This window comes from Semicossyphus pulcher, unplaced genomic scaffold, assembly GCF_022749685.1.
Source record: "Semicossyphus pulcher isolate SPU_LCO1_2020_fin unplaced genomic scaffold, fSemPul1.0.p SCAF_13, whole genome shotgun sequence".
NCBI classification, from domain to species: domain Eukaryota; kingdom Metazoa; phylum Chordata; class Actinopteri; order Labriformes; family Labridae; genus Semicossyphus; species Semicossyphus pulcher.
In genome coordinates this window covers 3,048,542-3,069,357 of record NW_027211637.1, presented here as the reverse complement: position 1 = coordinate 3,069,357, position 20,816 = coordinate 3,048,542, and the positions used below count along the sequence as shown (strand labels likewise).

At 41.2% G+C, this 20,816-nt stretch overlaps 1 protein-coding gene across 1 annotated transcript; it reads right to left on the bottom strand.

Annotated features, from left to right (window-relative positions):
* Positions 1 to 560: 560 nt before the first annotated feature.
* mfn2 (mitofusin 2) lies at positions 561 to 19,977 on the bottom strand. Its single transcript, XM_069660330.1, has 18 exons — positions 19,643 to 19,977; positions 16,816 to 16,997; positions 15,803 to 15,938; positions 15,407 to 15,569; positions 15,184 to 15,308; positions 14,257 to 14,365; positions 13,604 to 13,711; positions 12,648 to 12,801; positions 10,964 to 11,031; positions 10,366 to 10,487; positions 10,155 to 10,281; positions 9,942 to 10,046; positions 7,467 to 7,569; positions 7,123 to 7,343; positions 5,260 to 5,415; positions 4,919 to 5,115; positions 4,668 to 4,802; positions 561 to 3,630 (listed from the first exon to the last, which is right to left on the bottom strand). Exons 2-18 carry the CDS (start codon positions 16,991 to 16,993, stop codon positions 3,561 to 3,563), a joined length of 2,277 nt encoding a protein of 758 aa, XP_069516431.1. The 5' UTR covers positions 16,994 to 16,997; positions 19,643 to 19,977; the 3' UTR covers positions 561 to 3,560.
* Between the last annotated feature and the right edge of the window lie 839 nt (positions 19,978 to 20,816).

Below are 20,816 nucleotides of genomic sequence, written 5' to 3'. Positions count from 1 at the left end.
TCAGACTCTATGCGTTACACATTAACAAGTGTCTGTACACTGCACTATTTTTAACTATATACTGTAAGCTTTTTGGACTCGCCAATATCCTGCACACCTGTACAGTTTTTAATCACACCTGTTGTACATATTTTGTGTTATACGTATTCTTTTTTATATTTTTATTCTTATTGCCTATTTTTTATCTTATTCTATTTAAGTCTGCTACAAATTTTTATTCTAGTTCTGTGTTAAATGTTCTGTGACAAAATCACCAGAACAAATTCCTCGTATGTGTGAACCTACTTGGCAATAAACCCCGATTCTGATTCTGAATTTAAGCGCAATCCCTAAAAAAATAGGGAAATCTTTCACATTCTTTCAAACAGGGCGCCGGTTTAGCTCTACGGTTAAATCGGCAGCCCGTGTGCAGAGGCCACAGTCTTTGATGCAGCGGCTCCAGGCTCGACTCCCACCCTCGGCCCTTTGCCGCGTGTCATCCCCACTCTCCCTTCCTGTTTCAGACACTATCCGCTGTCCTCTCGCTCTAAAACAAAGGCATAAAAGGCCAAACAAATACATTATATTTTCAGTTAACATTTTTCTTTATTATTGTGTCACCCTTTTTTACATACATACATATGTTTGAACATTTCAACAGGACAATAAACTACAACAGCCACTGCATGCAGGTACTTTCACCTTCCTGAAGCCAAACACAGCTACTCTGTGGTTTACATTTTTGGGGAGAAAAAAAAACACACCCTTTAAATCAAGAAAATAATAATAATTTTAAAAAAAGCAGCAAATTGATAAAGTGCAAGTCTTCACTCTGAAGGAAGTGTCAGGGCAGCCGTCCTGCTCACTTGGCAACACACAGTGTATGGCTTCAATTTACAACATGGCCCAATCAACCACGACTCTTACACACTGGAACAGATCCAGGCACTCTGATGTGGTTTCCTCTCCTTCAGGTTTCCAATTGAAAGGCAGATTATTAACTTACATTATATACACATTTTAGAAACCAAAAGTACAAAGAGGGGTCTGTTTCTGGATTTTGCCACCCTTACATACCCCATCATAAAGTATGTAGTCCAGATTCATAAACCATATGTCAACGAGGCGGGGAGAGCGGCTCTGCAGTATCAGAGCCCGGCCCACCGATTCAGTGCAAGACAAAAGTGTGAAACGCACAAAATATACAAAAGACACTGAGGTCGCCATCGACAGTGATAAAGCCTCACGTTAAAAACACATTTCTTAAAATCAGGCTTTGTTAGAAAACCTGAAAGAAGACGAGAATTTGAAATAGTGAGAAAAGTCTAAGCTGAATTTGAGGAAGCCAAGTCTGAAGTCAAGTCAGTTTATATTGTACATAAACACATTACATCCCTTACTTATCATATATTCGTTAAATTTGGTTATTAGAGAATAGTGCCCAGGATATGTGCTGAGTGGACATTTTACATTAAACATAAACCTCAGTGCTCTCTGGTGGACAAAGTCTGTATTAGAGACTCCCTTAATAAATGAGATCAATCATCTCTTTGGCATTTCACTGTCTTTGTTATTTTAAATGTTACACATATCTCTGTGGGCAGAGAGGCTCAGGAGATTTGGGGGAATCTATAAACACTAATTTTGAGCGTCTTCTAAGTTTGAATCAGAAGTGAAACAGTCTAATTACTGTGAGGGTCAGAACTCCCACAGCTGAGCGTAATGCTGCAACTAAATCAAATCATTTAGAACAGTTAAAGATTCCCCTTTGTGTTGATCTAAACATTCTTCTTGTCAACAAATCTCATGAAGCCAAACCATCACTTCGTGCATCAAATAAAAAAGTACCTGATACGTCTTCCTCTGAACCACAGAGCTCAACTGCTACCACAGAAAGTAGTCCCCAAATAATTAACCATTTCCTCCTGCTTGTTTGGTAAAAACTGGATCATCCAGCTGTTTAAGGAAACCAATGAGCCCACGTATTTTACATGGGTTTCTATGGGAGCCAAGTTTTTAATTATTTTTATTTCAGTCTGAGAACAAACGACACCATCTGTGATTGTTTAACGAGTGGAAAATGCCCCTTATTCTACCTGTCGTTCACGAGTCTGCGGACAATCACACAAACCCTGCAGAGAAACAGAGAATGAGAGAGATCCTGCAAAGTCTCTAATTAAGGTGCAACCTCTCCTTGTAATGTCGTCCTCATTTGGCATTTTAGAAAACCGTGCAAGTGCACCTGGTGGGTTCCACTGTCATTCCATACCACGTTGGATTTGTTAGCTACTTCTTTAACAACAGGTGTTCACCACATGTGGCTCAACTGGCTCAAAAAGTAGGATTAATTTTACATGTGATTTTATAAACAAAGCATCAGATGTGCGTCAAGGAGAACTGGAGCAAAGTGAGCAGATTGAGATGCTTTGTAAATCAACACTTATATAAGTGGAGGATATATTGGAACTAAGATTGTACTAGAAATAATAGATTGTTTTCTTTCCAATATTATTAAACAGATAATAAAATTAGATCTGTCAGCTGACTTTATATTTACACCCTCTGCAGGAAACAATGGTGTTAGAGCTTGGAGACACAGACAGGCCGGCTCACAAGTTGTTGGTTCAGCTTCACATGATGGAATTTGTTGAATAAGAAGAATAATGGAACAACAGACTTATTCTTTCAGTCGGAACAAACCGAAATCTTTGTAACTTTATCTTCTGCTTCCCTGCTTTGAAACGCTCGAATCACTTCTGTTACGTCACGGCTGCACATTTTCTCCTTTGCAAAAATGAAGACGTATGTTCACTCCCAGAAGAAACAATAAAGCAAAAGCACTCAATAGATGTAGACATCATACTGTACATATAGCTGAACGAGTAATATCTAGTTTAGATGCTTCAAACGGGACTGGACCTACTTTGTCGCTCTCTGCATCTTTCTCAGACAAAACGCTTTATCTTTCAAATATTCTTCAACAATTAGGAATAAATTATGTTGCATGTCTTTAGTTCTTTGCATAATCCCACTAACATAAGTCACTTTCCTCCGTTCCCTCATGTGGACTGCCTTTCAATTCAGCATGGCACGTGTCCAGTGTTCAAAATGAGTGTATAAAATCAAATCTACACATGTTCAGAGTGGCAGAGCGAACTGGAATCTACTTTTAAGGTTCTGACAGCAGCAGGTAGTCCCTCACTGTTTATACGGATTCAAGGAGAGCTCAGGCTTCTGTTCTGGAGTCAGATCCGTCAGCCGTCTGAAGACCTCAGGTTCATGCTCACTTGTGTATCATTACAACTGAACATGAAAGTGCTAAATAGAGTAATAAGCATCAGGAGAACAGCTCCGCAGTCTGTGGTTAAACCTTTTTTTCACGATGTGGCTAATACTTAATAGCTTTAGATTTTTGTGATCAGACTCCTTTCCTGAGCTCACGTCCCTGCAGCCAAATCACAACCACCCACTCAAATTAGATACACTGACTACTTCTATTTCCCCTCGTCTGTTGAGAACATTGGGTACCAAATGTTCCTCTGGTGTTGTTGAGTCTCTCAGGTGGATGCTCTCTGCCAGGTTTACTTGCTGTGGTGAAGGTACTGCTGGGTGAACATGTTGAGCTCGCTGTCCAGCCAGCCTGCCTTGTTCCTGAGACCACAAAACAGACATATACACATTAATATCATCAGTATTTATGAGACAAAATGGACATATTTATGGGGCTATAGATGCAGGAAAATGGTATTTACTGTGCTGTGTAATTAGCCCTTTTTATACTGCGGTTACGCCTCAGCACAGTAACAAAGGTCCGCCGTCATGCAGCCTTCGCCATTTTACATTGGACCAAACAACGCCGGCGTAAAGCCGCCCCCAGTGTGTGTTTTTACAGCGTGCCAGCGTTGCCGAAGCAAAACGTATGTGAGGTGTAAACAAGCAGCGCGTTCTTCAAATACATACACACACACACACAGCGCTGTTCCACCCTGGCAGCTCCACTGTTTACACAGACTCTGTTTCGCGTCTGTTACGTCTCTGTTACTACGTCCGATGCCGGCTCAGAGGTGGAGCGACTTCGCCCCACCGTTCTGCCTCCATACATTTTTCATAGAAGACGAAACGTAACAGAGGCGTAATAATCCTGCCTTGAATTGGCAGTGTAAAAGGGGCTGTTGACTACATATTTTAATGAGTGAGGCAGCAAAAAGATGACTTCTTCACTTCACTGTCACACTGCCCCTTAACGTTCTTTGTGCCTCTGTTTCCTGGTCCACACTAAATCATAAGGCCAATTTTTTGATTGTCATCTGAACAAGTGGAGCTTCTCTACAGGTGGTGGCCTCTGCGGTTTATGTGTTTACAGTAAATTACAGACAGACATTTGAATTGCCTGGTTTGAGATAAGTTCTATATAAAAAACTTGTCTTGCCTTACAGTACGAAACCACAACACAACACCAATAAATAAAGCAAGCTTGTGCACTGTACATCACAGAGCAGGAAGAAAACAGTTGATTTAAATCCCTACAGGTGGGTTAACTTGTTTTCTCTAATGTCATTGCACCACCTTTTAATGTTTTACATGCATCACCACTAATCAGCCCAAGAAGATTCTGGTCTGTGCACACTTATCCCTCTTCACGTGTCTGGCTGTTTGCACATCCATGCTGAGTAGGGTGAGGTTCTTACCGCAGCAGCTTAGCCTTGCTCTGCAGGCTGTCAAGCAGCTCAATCTTGCTGTTCATGTCGGTGATCTCGTCCTCCAGGTTCTGACGGGTGACGTCTACCTGCTGGCAGAGCTGAGCAAATACACCTGCCAACTCCCTGAAAACCACAGACAGCAGGGACACAGACATGGTGAGGACACATTAACCAAAACCACTGTCTATGTGTGTGTGTGTGTGTGTGTGTGTGTGTGTGTGGTCAGGTAGCATGCTCACTGCTGGACTTGGTGGCTGCAGTTGGAGCCGGTGTAGCTGACGATGAGCTGCAGCTTCTCGCTGGCGTAGTCCACAAACTGTCTCTTGAAGGCTCTCTCCTTGGCCTTGGTGGTCCAGGTGAGCCTCTCGTAGATGTAGAGAAGTCCGTAAAGACCCACAGACAGGGCGATCAGACGCCAGCCCACTGCCTTCCAGATCTGCACACACACAAACACAAAGCTTACTTTCCCTTTTAATCCAACAACTTCAAAGAAAAGTCATTATTGTTCACCTTTTTTTAAATCCAGATCGTATCTCATGCGTTAGTGTTAAAGTGTATTTTTGCATGTGGGTGTACTCACCACGCCGCCAACCACAAGGACGCCCATGGAAGTGCGGGAGGTAAGGGAGGCAAGACCGGTCACCATGGAGACCATCAGCTCCTCTTGGGTCATGGAGCTCTGTGGAAACGGAGGCATGCTGGTGCTGACTGGAGTCAGAGCCATGGGCCGAGGGACCTGCAGGAGGAACACAGCTGATGTCAGAAAAGCACAAAGACCAACTCAGAGTAAAAGACGGTACGAGGGTTGTATGAAGCATACCTGCTTGTAACATTTCTAAGAGGTCAGTATGTCACTTAATTAAAAGGTAACAAGGCTGTTAACATGTAATGCAACAGATGATTGATTTATTGTATGAACAGAGTGTACACGATTCAGTGGGACAACTTTGATATATAAATATAAGTCTAATTGCACATTTTGTTCCTCAGGCCAACAGAGTGGAGATCTAACATGTATAGGGATCAGAAGTGAGTAAACAAAGCTTCAATAACTGACTTTGACAATCACAGTGTGGATCTTGACATAGCAACTAACAAATAAATAAACTTACGTTAAAAACACCAGATTTTTCCCATCAGCCTTTATTGTTTTGTGATTGTTTAAGAGGAGACCTAAAGGGTCTTACATACTGTTCTCCATGGGTCAACGACCTCATGCAAAAAAAAACCTAACAAACCAAATTCTTAAGTGGCATGCACAAGAGAGCGAGTCTAGTTCACCAACTTTTTAAAATGTTCTCTAAGGCACAAACAAAAACTGCTTTTAACCTCTGATGCTGATTTTTTTTTCATTTTGTTTCTTTAGTTGTTTTTAATCATGTAAAGTGACTGTGAGTACCATGAAAAGCGCTATACAAATAAAATGTATTATTATTATTATTATTTAAAAACTCCCGAGTTGATCAGGTCTGGTTTACTACTCCCTCTCAGATCTACCGACCTACCTCTTCGAGTATTAAACCTCTAGTAGTGCTGGCCTGCGCTGTTTGCCTCATGCACATGCACAAGGAAGCACGTGTTCATATAGTTGATGCTTTAACATTTCTATCAATGGTGTCACGCTTCCACTGACCTACAGGTGGCGGTAGTGTGCCAGTAAAAGCAAGAGAGAAGAAGACTTGTTGCTAAGTTGTAAACATTGATACAACAGCAATGTATTTATCATGTTTGTAAGGCCTAAAGAATAATCAGTGTTATGTTGACACTAAATCTACATGGAACCAGTTTGTTTACAAAGAAAACACAACACTTTTAAAAGGAAAGAATTTAGAGATTAAAAGTTGAAATCAACTAAAATAAATATCTAAAACAAGACAAAATAATTTAATGTGTTGCTAATTGACTGATTTAATTAACTAAACTAAATACCTAAGTCTTTTAGCTTTAGGGCCTTTGCCTCTATTTGATAGGACTGTAAGAGAGAGAGTGGGGATGACATGCAGCGAGGGACCGAGCGTTTGAGTCGAGCCCACGGCTGCTGCGTCGAGAACTGAGCAAAGGACGAGTGATTTAACCACTGAGCTAAACCGGCGCCCTGGTTCTCCTTGATTTTAAAGCACCACAGCGCACACTTCATGTAAATGTAATTATGATAATGATTTAATAATGATAATGACTTGAAAACACGTCTAATAATACAACTAGTGGGATTAGTCAACTTTTAAAAAAAAAAGGAAACAAATAAGAGAGTTGATGAGTCAGACTTGAAAAACTTAAAGGTTTAGTAGTGTATGAAAAATGTTTGCTGAACATCCTCTGTATTTCGAATGCAGTATAGATGTCATCAGCCAAATCAGCGTTTGAGGAAAACATCATTTGAGAAAACTGTGAATCTGTTCTTAAGGTGTGTAAGGGGAGGATGTTTATCCTCTGTAGGTGTTACCTGGTCGTTGTAGCCCATGAGGGCCCGCCTGGTGTTCTTGGGTCCCAGATAGCGGTTGACCAGCATGGTCCAGCCCAGAGAGAAGTGGAAGCTGATGTCCTCCTGGAAGTCCATGCAGAGCTTATCACAGGCCAGATCATAACTGAGGCTGAAGCACTGACGAGGAACCAGCTTGTCCACCTGCTCTCTGACCGGGCTGGGCAGCAGAGGCTTCAGACCCTCTGTACGCACACACGGACAGAAAACAGTTCAGTGTGTTTGTTTGGCATAAGATATATGCTTGTGGTATGTTTGTTTGTGCAGTTCTTACAGGAGAAAAATATAGACAAGAGGAGGAAACTTACCAATCATGTCGGTCTGTGTGCCCTGCAAAGCACCAGTGATGGAGGTGGAGCATCTCTCCGACATGTTCTTGCCCAGACCCTCCTCTATGTGTCGGTGGAGCTCCTAAAACAACAACAACAAAGCAAACAGTCAGGAAACACAATTGCTACATGTACATCAACAAGCAGAACGACTGATAATAACAGTGGTATTTATGACAGACCAGATGAAATCTACATGGTTGATGCCTACCAATACCCAAACATATAAGCTATGATATACATTCTATATATTATAATTGATCTGATTCTGGTCAATAGTCAAATATGCATGAGATACTTGCCAACTACTTTTAATTTCCCTGCAGGTCTCAATTTCAGTTTCAGATCCCCCTCTAACGTTTCCCAATTTGCCCATTCAGTTCCTTTTTGGACTTGCATCGCTGCTGTTAATGACTGTGTTTTATAAATTACATAGCTCATTTAATTTCAGTTACAAAGACAGATAGATTATATTAACAATCTGCTCTATATGTGATTAACAAAGAGCAAAGGAGCAGACGCTGGTCACCTGGCCTGGAGAAATGTGCTTACAGTGTGAAGCCAGGCTACTGCCACATCGCAGTGACAGCTCCTGTCTGACCCGTGCATTAGTCTTTCTTAACTACAAGGCATCAAGCCATGGAGATGTGGTGCTCTGTCAGGTTACTTTGGCTTTACCAAAGTGAAAGGAGAAACGTGTCCGGGCCTGTACTTACAGTCGTCACAGATGTGAATAGAAAGGATTAAGGAGAAGCAGCATTTTTGGCCTCTGTGCCCATCCAATGGGGATGAGGTTGAACGAGTACACCATGATTCAGTCTGTAGTGCTCTTACATAACACAGATTACGGGGGCTTTATACAGGTTCAGCGAGCTAGCAGGAGGCCAGGGATGAGCTTTACACTGTGCTGCACGTAGAACCCGAATGCATGTGGGAGGTTTAAAAAGCAGGAATATCTCAGGATGCACTCACAGGATCATGTTCACCATCAGGATTATACTTTTATCCTGCTTGATCTCAGATAGAGTGAGATTTTACCCTTATGTTAATGTCAACCCAGCTCAGGAGGTGGTCAGAACACACACAAAAAAATCTGGGGGCAATCTGGAGACTCTTAACAGCTACATGGAGCCTGTGAGAATCACAGCCCGTCTGAGAGACTCAGAGAGGAGAAAAGATCTTCTCTAACAGTTAGTGACAGATTTAACTGGGAAATATTTATGTGTGCATTCAGCGACCCACCATACAGTGCAGACTCCTTACTGGTGTTTGTAAATGAGCTAGAATGAAAGCATTTGTGCCCTCACACCATTGCTACCCTCCACAACTAGTGCTGACACAGACCAGCTGACCACCAACACAACAGCTGACTGACGGCTAACTGCTGACATGCACAAACTCTATGCAACTGCATGAGAGGAGAGGTTGTATTACTGAGAACAGAGACTCATCTACTACAACCTCATCTAACAGAGTGTGGACCAACAGTACCTCCACCAAACAAATATCAGGACATCGCACAGGAGCTTGGACTTAACAGACCAATCTGTAAAACAAGAGGTGTACAGCACCTCCATTTTTGTTCTAAACTTAAAAAGGGCAGTTTGTTGCATTTGACACCAAATCGCCTGTTAACTGTTCCTGTTACTTGCGGTAAAGAAAACTGGCAGATCTGCACCTTGTATTTTGGCTTCCTAAAAAAAAAAAGCATCTGGATAACATTGTCGTGTGGAGGGGACTTCCTTTGGCTCTGATTAAGGGTTAAAGGATGCTCTTAAACTGTATTCCGGAGACAGGAAAACAGAGATCCTTGAGGGTAGAAGACAGGGGACAAATCACAGGACGTACCACCGCTTTGCATGGATGATGGTCGATTCAAGGTTGATCTTAGGACACATCAGGCACAGTGGAAAATCTTTCAATTGTTCAGAGAGTAAAGTCTAATCTGGGACTGGTCCTGTTTTCAACATGTAGTTTCATGTGATGCAATGCAGTGCATGTAGTTTTCTTACTGTTAAGCACGGTGAGCTGAATTTCTTGTATGAAAGGAGCTATGCAAATAAAGAGTATTATTTTTACATTATCCAAGATGCATTTCAGATGAAAGCCAAAAAGCCTTCAATAATAACTTTTGTCCGGCTGTTCAACGCAACTTTACTAAATGTATGTCATGCAGGCTCTTCAGTAACTCTCTTGGTAAATTGGCTATTGATATGAAACACCCATGTCTGTGATGCGTTATAGCTGAATTTGTCCACAAGTAAACTTTCAAGAAACTACAGTACGGACCGTTATGGTGGCTATTTGAACACATGTGAAAACAAACGTCTGAACGTGCAATAAAAAAGTGGCAATCAAAACAGACAGGCAGAAGGCTGAGCCTACGTCCTCGCCTGCCTTGTGAGGGTCACATTGAGGACAAAGACTTTGGTTTATTACATCTGTGAAACTCACATTCTTGTAGACTTTAAGCACCACCGGTGACGGGTGGAAGTCCATGTGGTAGTCATCCACCAGCACACTGAGCTTCCTAATCTCCTCTGCCATGGCATTAGACACCTGGACATGAGCAGAGAACACGGATCTTTAACATCAACTTGAAATTGAAGCTATTATTTGACAAGTTTTAAGTTGAGACATAATTCAATCCCACACTCTTGGCTTTACCTGTCTCTCCACTTCCTCAGTAATCTTCTTGATCTTGGCCTTACAGTCCATGGTCAACAGGTCCAACTGCTTGTCAATGAACTCCAGTCGGTCTTGGCGGTCCTCTTTGGTCTCTAGGCAGTAGACCCTACCCACCACAAACACAAAGAACATTAGTAACTATGTTCTGGCCATCCCCATCCTCACATTCTTCATTTAACACCTGACTCACCTCTGCTCTTGTGCAGCGATGTGTACCGAGTCCATGATGCGGCGCAGGGCTTCAGAGATCTGTTTGGCCCTCACTGTGTGCTGCTCAAACTTTGTCTTCACCGCTGACTGTGAGATGCACTCCTACATACAGCAGAAGACATGTAAGTAATGACATTAACTCGAGAGCCACTGGATAATTCACTACTCCAGGCATGGGGGACATTTATTTTTGATGTCCGGATTATTTAGTTACTTTACGTTGAACAAACACAGTACAACCATTTTTCAGTTAGAAGGTTTAGTAAAATTATTCTGGCTCAAGAAGAATATTTGGGAAAAAACGCTTGTTTGCCATCCTAGCCTTCTCTGTGTGTGTCCAATACAGTGAAAGGGCATACATGTGTTTAGCATAGCTTAGCAAAAGCACTGGAAGCTGAGGGAAACTGCTAGCCTCCTCCCCTCAATGCCGGAGTGTTATTGAGTCACACTGATAAATAAAAGGAAGACTTAATTCAACCAACTAAGAACAGCTAAGAGAAAATACATCTTTTTTTAAATGTATTTTTCACATTACAGTCTAATCAAACTTAAGGGTATTCTAGCTGTTCAGATCTTACCTCAAATCTCCTCTCAAAGTTCTGAAACTCAAACATTCTGGCTTGAAAACCCTCGGCAAGAGCTCCACCTGAAACAGGACCACAAAATGTTAGACTGATTGTGTTAGCCATGCTGATACTATATATGAACCAAGTTTAAGTATTAAATAAGTTTACCCAAAACACTTTTACATTAAATGACACTAAAGTCCTCACATGTTAATTTAAAATTAACATAAAGAGCAACAGAAAAATGTCGAAATAAAAAAGTATAAAACTGACAAAATGTTTGTCAAATGTGGTACTATCTAATGAAAGAATGTATAACAACATAACAAAAGTAACACTACTTTTTGTAGTTTTTAGGTATTGAAGTAGTGAAATGTGTTAATTAGTTTTAGTCACATTTTACCCTTGGTAGTTTTAGTCTAGTTTTAGTTAACAAACACTCAAAACAGTCATTACTTTCAGCCAAAATGTTTCTCTCTTTGAACTAATTCAATCAGCCTGATACAAGTTCAATCTGCTGCAAAGCGCCGTCCTTTTATTGATTATTTCCTGCCAATGTATCCTGCACGGGCAATAGATCCTCAGCTGAGGTTATATGTGTATATGGAAACTTTTGGAACGTAACGTTGCGCATGTAAAGCCACAGAAAGAAGCCGTGCAGTTAATAGCACATGCTGCACCTTCCTCTCTTGCCTTATCTACAGCAGCAGTGCTGGTATTTACTGTGATAATTTTTTGGCTGACCGCCGGGGTCAGCCTTACACATGGGTCTGTATGTGACTGACTGACCGAGTAACTGACTGACTGACTGACGGTACTTTCACAGCCGGCGAGAGATAGAGTTGTGACCGCAATGGCGGATCATGGAGCATATTGGACATCCACTGACGCGACTCTCTGTCTATACGGCTCTGCATACTTTGTTCGCGGAGTAGGTGGGGCTGCTCCTCCGCTGTCCTCACCTACGTCTGCAGCGCGCACCTGCTTTCAAATACGTTATCATCAGCCTCATAAGGACAGTCCTTGTAACACAAGGCCCACAAAAGTGCACATTGACCTGATGCGGTCAGCCACATACTAGGTTTTGAAGTCGTCTTGTTTAATGACGCGTAAAATGCTCCTTTTTCTGTGAACACGCTCAGAGTCTGAAGCAGAAAGTCTTTATAACCACCTTCATGCTATCATGTTCGTTTTACATGCGTTGTTCTCAAGCTGCAGCTGGGACATCATCACCTGTGTGGCTGGGTCGGATTCAGGGGGATCTGCATGCACCTCAACTAATTCGACCATTTACAGGAATGCATTGCTTAGGTTTTGACAGCCAGATTAGACGCTCAGTGGGGAAAATATGGATTTCAAATGTCCAACAGCCCATCACTAACATGTCATCAGAGTTTTTATTATCAGGGATCTATCTTTACATTTATCGTCATAATTTTTGTTTGAAATTAACACTGGTGTGTAGTTAACAATGTAGAATGGATGCCTCTGTGGGCTAGAATACATAATGGTTTTGCTGCTGCACCTGTGATCATGTATGGCCTCAGTGATTGTTTGTCTGCTCTATCATTGCTTGTTTGCTTACACAGGCCATGCTTCAAACTGAAATTAATTTACTGGTATAATTTCTTTTATTCCAAAAATGACATGTCTGAGTTTTTAAAATGAAACAAATGAACCCGGTCAGATTCCCCACCTGCTTCAGGCATCCCTTGAGCCTTCTGCACACGAGCCTGGAGAACTTCCTTAGCGGAGACGAAGAAGATGCGGTCACTGGCCTGGCCTCGGTCCACCAAACCCAGCTCATCAACCAGGAAGTTAGTGCAGCGGTCCATATGCTGCCTGCGGACCTGTCACAGCACAAACACACTTTGTTGAACATGAATTGCAACAAAAACAAAGCCTCGTGATTAATAGTGCTCTTGGCCAATCTTATATTGACCTGCCTATGGACAAGTTAGAGTCTCCAATTAGCTTAATGTTCGAATCTGTGGACTGTACAAAAAACCCACACAGGCAAAGAGAGAAGATTAATATGAGGCTAAACAGGGTCCAAATCCAGGACCTTCATGCTGTAACCACTGAGACACCAAGCTGCTGGTGTTCAGTTTGTATGTGAGAAAAAAATGTATTAAGACAATCAATTTCTTGTAGTTTGTGTGTTGCTATAAGCTAATTGTTTCAGGAACCTGTGAATGAACCACCGTGGTGTCATGTCTCAGCTGCAGACATTTCAAAACCAGAGCAAATAAAACCTGACTGCAGTATCAACACGGCTCGATAACACTGAGGGTAACTGAGAAGACTTCAACTCTGGTAGAGGTAATAACAGTCGGGTTGTGGAGAGGCCGGCGGAGCAGGAGGTGATCCGCAGGTCACGTCCAGCAGACGTGAGTGAGGGTAATGGTAATACCAGTTAAGCCATTTACAAGCCTAATCTAAGTCTACCTCTGAGTCCGCAGCTGGTTAAAAGTGTACTATACCTAAGGTCACACACACCTTGGCTGTAACTGTGCCAATACTTTCCCTTTACCTGGAATTTGGACTCTACTGTCAGACAACTTTGATCTGTAATCAAGTTGTGACGAAACAAATACTTGATCTAGACATTCACAGTAGATGAAAGGTTAAAAGACAGTGAAGCTGACTGACCTCCTCCATGTACTCGGGTTCTGAGGCTGAGGCGTCCCAGCGGTTGTTGAGGATGAAGATGTTGGGGCTGGAGAGTCGCTCGTTGACTTTGTGAAAGAAGGACTTTTCCTGTAGAAAGACATGTTGAAAAACTGTTTTAAAAAGGCACTTTAGATATAAAGCAGAACATGCATTTAAAACAGGAGCATTGCTTTGACATTTACTACAACATGCCTGCAGATATTGTCACATTTATCTCATCAGAGTCAGAATCTGGGTTTACACATACATGGTGCATGACAATTAACACAGAACTAAAATAAAAATAAGTATAAAAGATAAGCAATAAGACAATAAAACAATACGTATAATAGAAAACATGTACAACAGGTGTAATTAAAAACTGTACAGATGTGCAGAACATTGGCGAGTGCAAAAAAGCTTACAGTATTAAATTAAAAATAGTGCAGTGTACAGACAATATAAAGTCCAGTGTTCATTAATGTAACGCATAGAGTCTGATTTAGAGTCTTAAATCAGACTCTATGCAAAACATTATACGCCTGTCTACCCAGTTCTGAGTGATTGACAGCCTCAGATTCTTCACAGACCATTAACTCATTTTGAACATTCTTGCTCCATTCAAACTTAAACACACTGCTGTCGTGTCTCACCGTCTGCATCAATGTGGACTCAGAGTTCGCCACCAGAACAAACACATCTGCATCCAGACAGAACTTGTCGATCCAGCTGTCCAGTTCTGTGGTGACATCGATACCCGGGCTGAAGGGGAAAGAAGGGATACAATCACCCGGTGAGCATGGCAGTTTCACCTCTTAAGGTTGAACCTAGGTTTAGACTTGGGAACTGAGGTTCACAGTTTGGTACAACATAATATAAAGTTAAACCAGGATTTATTTAGATTAAAAACGGAATACTTGTTGGGGAAACCCAGCTTTAACACACTAGACTTCTGTGCTTAAATAATTACTTTATGCAATGAAGGTGATACCTTTGCAGTTTGGAATAACCATCATGTGAAGTCTAAAGAGACCAATGTCGTAATGAATGGGTTCTTACTACTACTATAAATTCAAACTGATGATTTAGCGTCACAAATGTACATGTTTTATAGCACAGTTACAATAGATGAATGATTGGGCCTCTTCAACACATGCACTGAACTCCTGAAACTGTCCGGACATTTCCTGAAGAAGGTGCATGTGAGAATGTAAAAGTCTGACTCAGTTTAACCGAGATATTAAAGGGACTTTAACCTGCCATTTTAACAGCCCTTCTCCTCCTCCCCCTCCTCCTCCCAGGTGCCTCCCGTTGCATAAACCAGACATTTCCAGTAATAGAGAAGTTGTCTCACACAGACAATCTCCCGCTGTTTGTTACATGTGTAAGAGGGCAAGTCGGGATAATGTCCGGACCTGATCCTCCAGACATTGTCAGGAGTTCGTATGTTAAAATGGCTTAAGAGTGTAAGAATAGCACACAGATACCAGCTAAGTGAGATTCATTTGTTTGAGATTTATTATTACTTAAAAGCTAAACTGAAAAGGTGATGGAAATTAATTTGTTGACTTGTGTCTTACCTGTCCACCAACACCAGATCATCCCTCAGCAGAGCACACTTTGCTTTAGGCCACATGATACACACTAAACTGCCTGCGTCCAGGTCCTCGTCCTGGTGGAGAGCGTGGGCCAGCTGGTTCACCGTCTGAAGACATCCACACACAAGTTAGCACCAGCTGGGTTAACAGACACAAACTTCTTCCAAACTTGGAGTTGTTGAGATTAGAGGCATTTTCTGTTTACCTTTATACTCTTCCTCTCCTCAGAGCCGTCAGTGAGGAGGAAGGCCTCGTTCCCATCGGTGCCCTCAACCCTCAGGAAGCAGTTGGTGGTGTGTCCTATTCCAGAGGGCAGCACCTTGTCACACAGCATGGCATTGATCACTGAGCTCTTCCCGTTACTCGTCCTGCAGAACAAACATCATAGACGTCTGGTTAAATTGGGAAGTGTCCTCCTACAATTATTGTTTAACACTATAAGGTGAGGCCAAGAGAACAAAACTGAAATCTTCGAAATTGTCAACTTTTCACAACTGCGCAGAACTAGATTTAAAACTATTTGTACAACAAAAATGAGCACCTTTGGTGTAACACCACTGAACAACATTCTGAAACGAGAGAGAGAAGCAGATAAACATACCTCCCAAAGAAGACAACCTTCATATGCCTGCGGGCGAGCACTTCTCCGATCCCTGCCACCTTGTTGAGGTAACCCCGGACCTCCTGGACCTGCTCCTCTGTGGTGACCGGGTCCAGCTCATCATTTTTGTAGGTATCTAACATGTTTCAGCAGACAGAGGTCAATCATTCCTGTCATACTCTGAGTTTCCATAGATAGCCTCTGAATTAGCCTGGCAGTACAAACGACATCACCTTGGCAAGTTGTGTTTTAAGGTGTAGCATTATTGTTATGACCAGGGAGGTTTCTTTATTGCAGTCCTCTGATGGGTTTAAAACTGACATATCTCCGCATCATTTTCTACGTTTAAGTTATGATACAGCAATCTCTGCTGCCCGTTTTATAAAGCCCAAGAAGAACATTCATTGATGACGGGATATTATGATCAGGGGTCACTTGTCAGTCTTATTTTGACTGTATTTAAAGCACTTTGCTGGTGTTACACAGGTAGGTGGTGGTGGTAGGGGTAGGTACGTAGCATAAAATTACACAAAAAGTATAATTTTCCACATGGACAACAATTTTATAAGTCACAACACAAGGTTGTAACACTTTAAATGAAGAAAACTAAAAATATTAGAGTCAATGCTCTGATTCTTACTGTGGTTATACACAGTTTTTTATTTCATTCATTTTATAGACTGATCTGATTTGAGAAAATAAATCCACAATGTAAAGTTTAAGTGACACAATGAATAAAGACAAAACGATTTTAATCATGAATTTAACACAGTGATGTTTAAAGGTAGAATACAGTTCTGCCCCCGCCCTCACTACCCTTGCCCTCTCCCTGACTTGTGCCATGTTGAAAGTGAAACTGAAATGTTATAGGTCTGACCTACTGAGGCGGCCCCTGTGACTGTCACCTTCAGTGTGATATTCAGAGACCTACTTGTTAAAATGGCCTTCGGATCATTAGGAATGTATGCATGTTTGAAATGGGCAAAAAGTTTAGATGGCAGGCTGTACGGTACCTTCCAGAAATAAAGCACTCTCTTTGATGTAGGCCCCCAACTGTTCAAAGATCCCGTTGATCTTTTTCTTTGCGGTGACAAAGTGCTTGAGCGGCGATGCGTTCACTTCCGCCATCAGTCTCTTATCCTTCTTGCCGTGGACTGCGTTGGTGTTGGGTCGTGGGAAAACCAGAGACATGGCACTAGACAGAGGGCAAAACAAAATTTTCAAAATCAAAATCTGATCTTTTGATCACTTTAATTCACTAAAACTAAAACTAAATGAGACACAATCATTTACAGGTGTAGTCTAAATGTTATATCTAATTTGAATACCTTTGAGTTGTCACTGTAGAGAGTAGGGGTGTCCAAATTACAGCGTAATGAGCATGTGTAGCCCAACCCCTGCATTTGCAGGACTTTAAAAATAGATTTCGCCTGCTGGTTTAAATGCACTTAGTTAAGCTGCACGTGTTACTAAGTTTTAACCGGTCTCAATAGTAGGAATGATCAAGCAAGCAAAACCTGTTTCAATGTTTATTCAGTTATTTTGTATTTAGACTTACTCGAAAAATTGGTTTCCTATCCTTAAACCTGTTGTTGTTTGGCTTTCCTGTCAGAAATTGATGCAGAATACAGGAGAGTAATCTACCACTCAGATGTGTGCTTGCCAAGTCACTCTACTTAAGGAAAGTCACAGCCTGTTTTGAGCTCACTTTGTAAGCTGACTTAACAATCCATCTGAATATATTGAGCACATTTTGAGAAGGAAAGACCTTGCCTTGTAAATGTGTGCACACATGAAATAATAAGTTTCTCTTTTGCTTTTGCTTTTGCTTTTGAGGCAATTCAATGACATCAATGCTGCAACCATCACTGTTTCCAAAACATTTCTGTGAAAGTGGTGAAACATTGACAATAATGCTAACATTACTAATCGCAGACTGGAACGCTTTTAAGATATCGCTGCCCTCAAGACAGACTTTAACCTTTTCTCAATCCCTTTCTCTACTGAAGTTGAAAGATTACAGGAGGACAAGCAGGTGGAGCTTAATTAAATGCAATTTGATGATGCACTCAGCTTGTATTGTTCAATTTGGGTTTTGAAATATTTCCCCAGATGAAGCCATATGGAAAAACATTGCTCAGGTTAGCTCTACATATATATGTGATCAAACATGTTCTCTAACGTAATCTTAGATGACTGACAGTCATGTCCCGAATGAGATTCGAACCTTCCCTATTACTTTCACCTGACCTGACAGCAACTCTTCAGTTAGAGGCCTTGCATAAATGATCCCATCAGGGCTGATGTTTCTGCTGAGTGAATTAAAGGGATAGAATTATCTTACTACAGATTTAAGAGTACAACTCAAGGGATTAAAACTGGTTTAACATCGTCTTTTAAACTAAAAGGTTTATGACCAGGGACTATACAACACCTTATCTTAGATTTTACCCCAGCATAAAAAGTATCTACATATAATTTCCATAAAAGCAGGGCAAAGTAGATAAAGGTGATTTGTGGAACAAAAACACGATCCTTAAAACCAGCAAGCAACACACCAGTACGGGGCTCACAACACTTTTTAGTGTAAGGTTAGGAAACATTACGATCCAGCAAAACAGTTTAATAACAGGTTATAAACTTTATAGCATAATAGCTTATCTGTGTGGTAATTATGTTAAATCATAGACATGACACAGGCTTCCCTACCACGCCCCCCATATAGGGATGCAGGATATTGGATTTCTCTGTCAATATCTTAGATGGTGATATTTTCCAACCCTTTCTGCCTTTGCCGATATATTAGGCACATGTTTTTGTCCAACTAGCCTCATTGCAGAGAACATAATACAGTGCTTTTTAAAATGTACACATTCACTGGGCAAAATTGTAAAACTACTTAAACTTAGGTTATGTTCAAAATGCCATATTTATTTCTTTGTAACATTTTTTTTAGCGAATCATCAGCATTAAGGCATTATTAAAATGTTGTTTTATCTGCCGAAAATATCGGCAACAAAATTACATATCTGCCGATGCAGATATGCAGATACCGATAACGTGCCGATAATATCGTGCATCCCTAACCCCATAATATACATATTTGTTTTGCCTTTCTCCAATGGAATCTGCATTATCCGGTTCATGCATGCTATTTACTAATTCATGCATATTCATACACTGAGGGGACAAAATAACACAAACGCCTTACAATATAGTCCAACACAGAGGACGCCACAAACTGTGGTCACATTATTATAGTGTAGTCTACAGCTCACTGACACAGTGCTAAAATATACTAAACCTAATAGCCAAACAGCACTTTTAACAGTTCTTTTAACGTTACCAGAGTTTGGGACAGTCGGTTTGGTTAGGGATGGGCGCCCGAGGGCCATTACTCAGCTCTGACCTTTCACACAGTTTGAAGGTAACACCGTAGGCATGGTTTAAATGTCTTAACCTACGAACTTAAAACCTGGATAATTTATCTGTGTTACACAGGCCCAAGCTAAAAAAGCTCATAGTCATACCCAACTACAATATAATAAGTTATGTTAGCTTCCAAATTCAATGCAGGCTAGGAGATATGTTATCAAGCCGTTTAATTCCTAACGTTACTACCTAACGTTAGCTTATGACACTTCTCTGGGGGGGGTTGACCTTGCGTTAGCATTTATAAGCAGTAACTGTCCAAGTCGTTGAATTACAACACAGATCGTTGGGATAAATTCGTGCTTATTGACAAGCTAACTAGCTACCTAGTGAATAGAACTTTGGCTAGCAGCTAGCTAGTTAGCTGCTGAGTGACAGATTGTCAAGTGTTTCTGTTTCGTGACTTACCGTGGATGGGGGTCGTTCCTCAAAAATAATCCTCTCGCATCCTGTCCCCTCGGCTTTTGAAATCTTTTAAAGCTAACAAGCTAATGTTACAACGCGACTGGATGTTAGTAATTAGCGTTAGCTGTCTATGCTAAGTGAAGGGGGCGTCACTGGATGTTTCAAGCTAGCACAGGCTTTACAATATATTTATCAAGCTTGTTTTCCCCGTTTAGTTTTCAGAACAGTTAGTAATTCGGATTGAAATTCAAATAAACGTTAATAAATGCAGCCCAGGCTTTCTTTCGGTACAATACCAGCTATTGTGGGGCTTCCCAGAGACGTTGCGCACGAGAGAGACGTCCCGACCTTTCAAAGTAAAAGTATCGCGGCAACTCTGCAATACCTTGCTTCACACGCCAAAAGTCACGTGACTGCCTCGTTACGTCACATTTGTAAGTTTGAGTAAGGGGATGTAATTTTCATCCTTCTACTGTGCTATAACTGTAAAGTTCATGGGTTAAACACAGAGCTTTGAATTCGTATTAACAGTTATCTATTTAGTAATTAACGAGCAGTAGGTGGTAATGGTCTCAGGTTTAATACATTCAGATTTGGGGGGTTAAGTGGGGATTTGGTCCACACTTACTGCTGTTTAATAGCGCTTTAGGCCTCAATCTTCTCTGAACTGCATCCATAAACAATGTTTGCATCACTGCCACCCATGAATACATCCACGCTGCCACCTATTATATTAAAAATGTGTACAACGGGGCATCATAAAGGCCTTACAACAAATACATCCCACAAAAAGATTTAATGCTTTAAACATTTCAACTGCTTTCTTTGTTTTACCATTCAGTCTATGTAATGTAGTGTTCAATATAGTGTCTGATTTCTATTATGAATTGCTGTATGTCCTGTTTAGTTTTTTTCCAGATACAATAAACAGCTCGATGCTGCCACCTACTGGCGCTGAGGTGCATCCATCCTGACGTCAACATTTTTCTTCTTCGTTTTCTTGCCTGATTGCAATCCAACGTAACAGGCGCATACTGCCTCCTACTGCATGGGTGAGGATTCATGACAATTATTATTTGAAACTATGGACAACATAGAATAAATGTATTGCACCCTATAAAGCAAAATGGTCATTTTCAGCTGTTGTTCCTGGATGTGTTCAAACAGCATTCATTAT

What these genes read in the sequence shown, in the direction of transcription:
- mfn2 (XM_069660330.1), bottom strand. Translation starts at nt 16,993, where the DNA reads ATGTCTCTGGTTTTCCCACGACCCAACACCAACGCAGTCCACGGCAAG. An exon ending in CTGAGGAAGTGGAGAGACAG is followed by an intron (nt 10,047 to 10,154) that starts GTAAAGCCAAGA and finishes GCTCATGTCCAG; the next exon opens with GTGTCTAATGCCATGGCAGA. An exon ending in TGCTTAAAGTCTACAAGAAT is followed by an intron (nt 7,570 to 9,941) that starts GTGAGTTTCACA and finishes TTGTTGTTTTAG; the next exon opens with GAGCTCCACCGACACATAGA.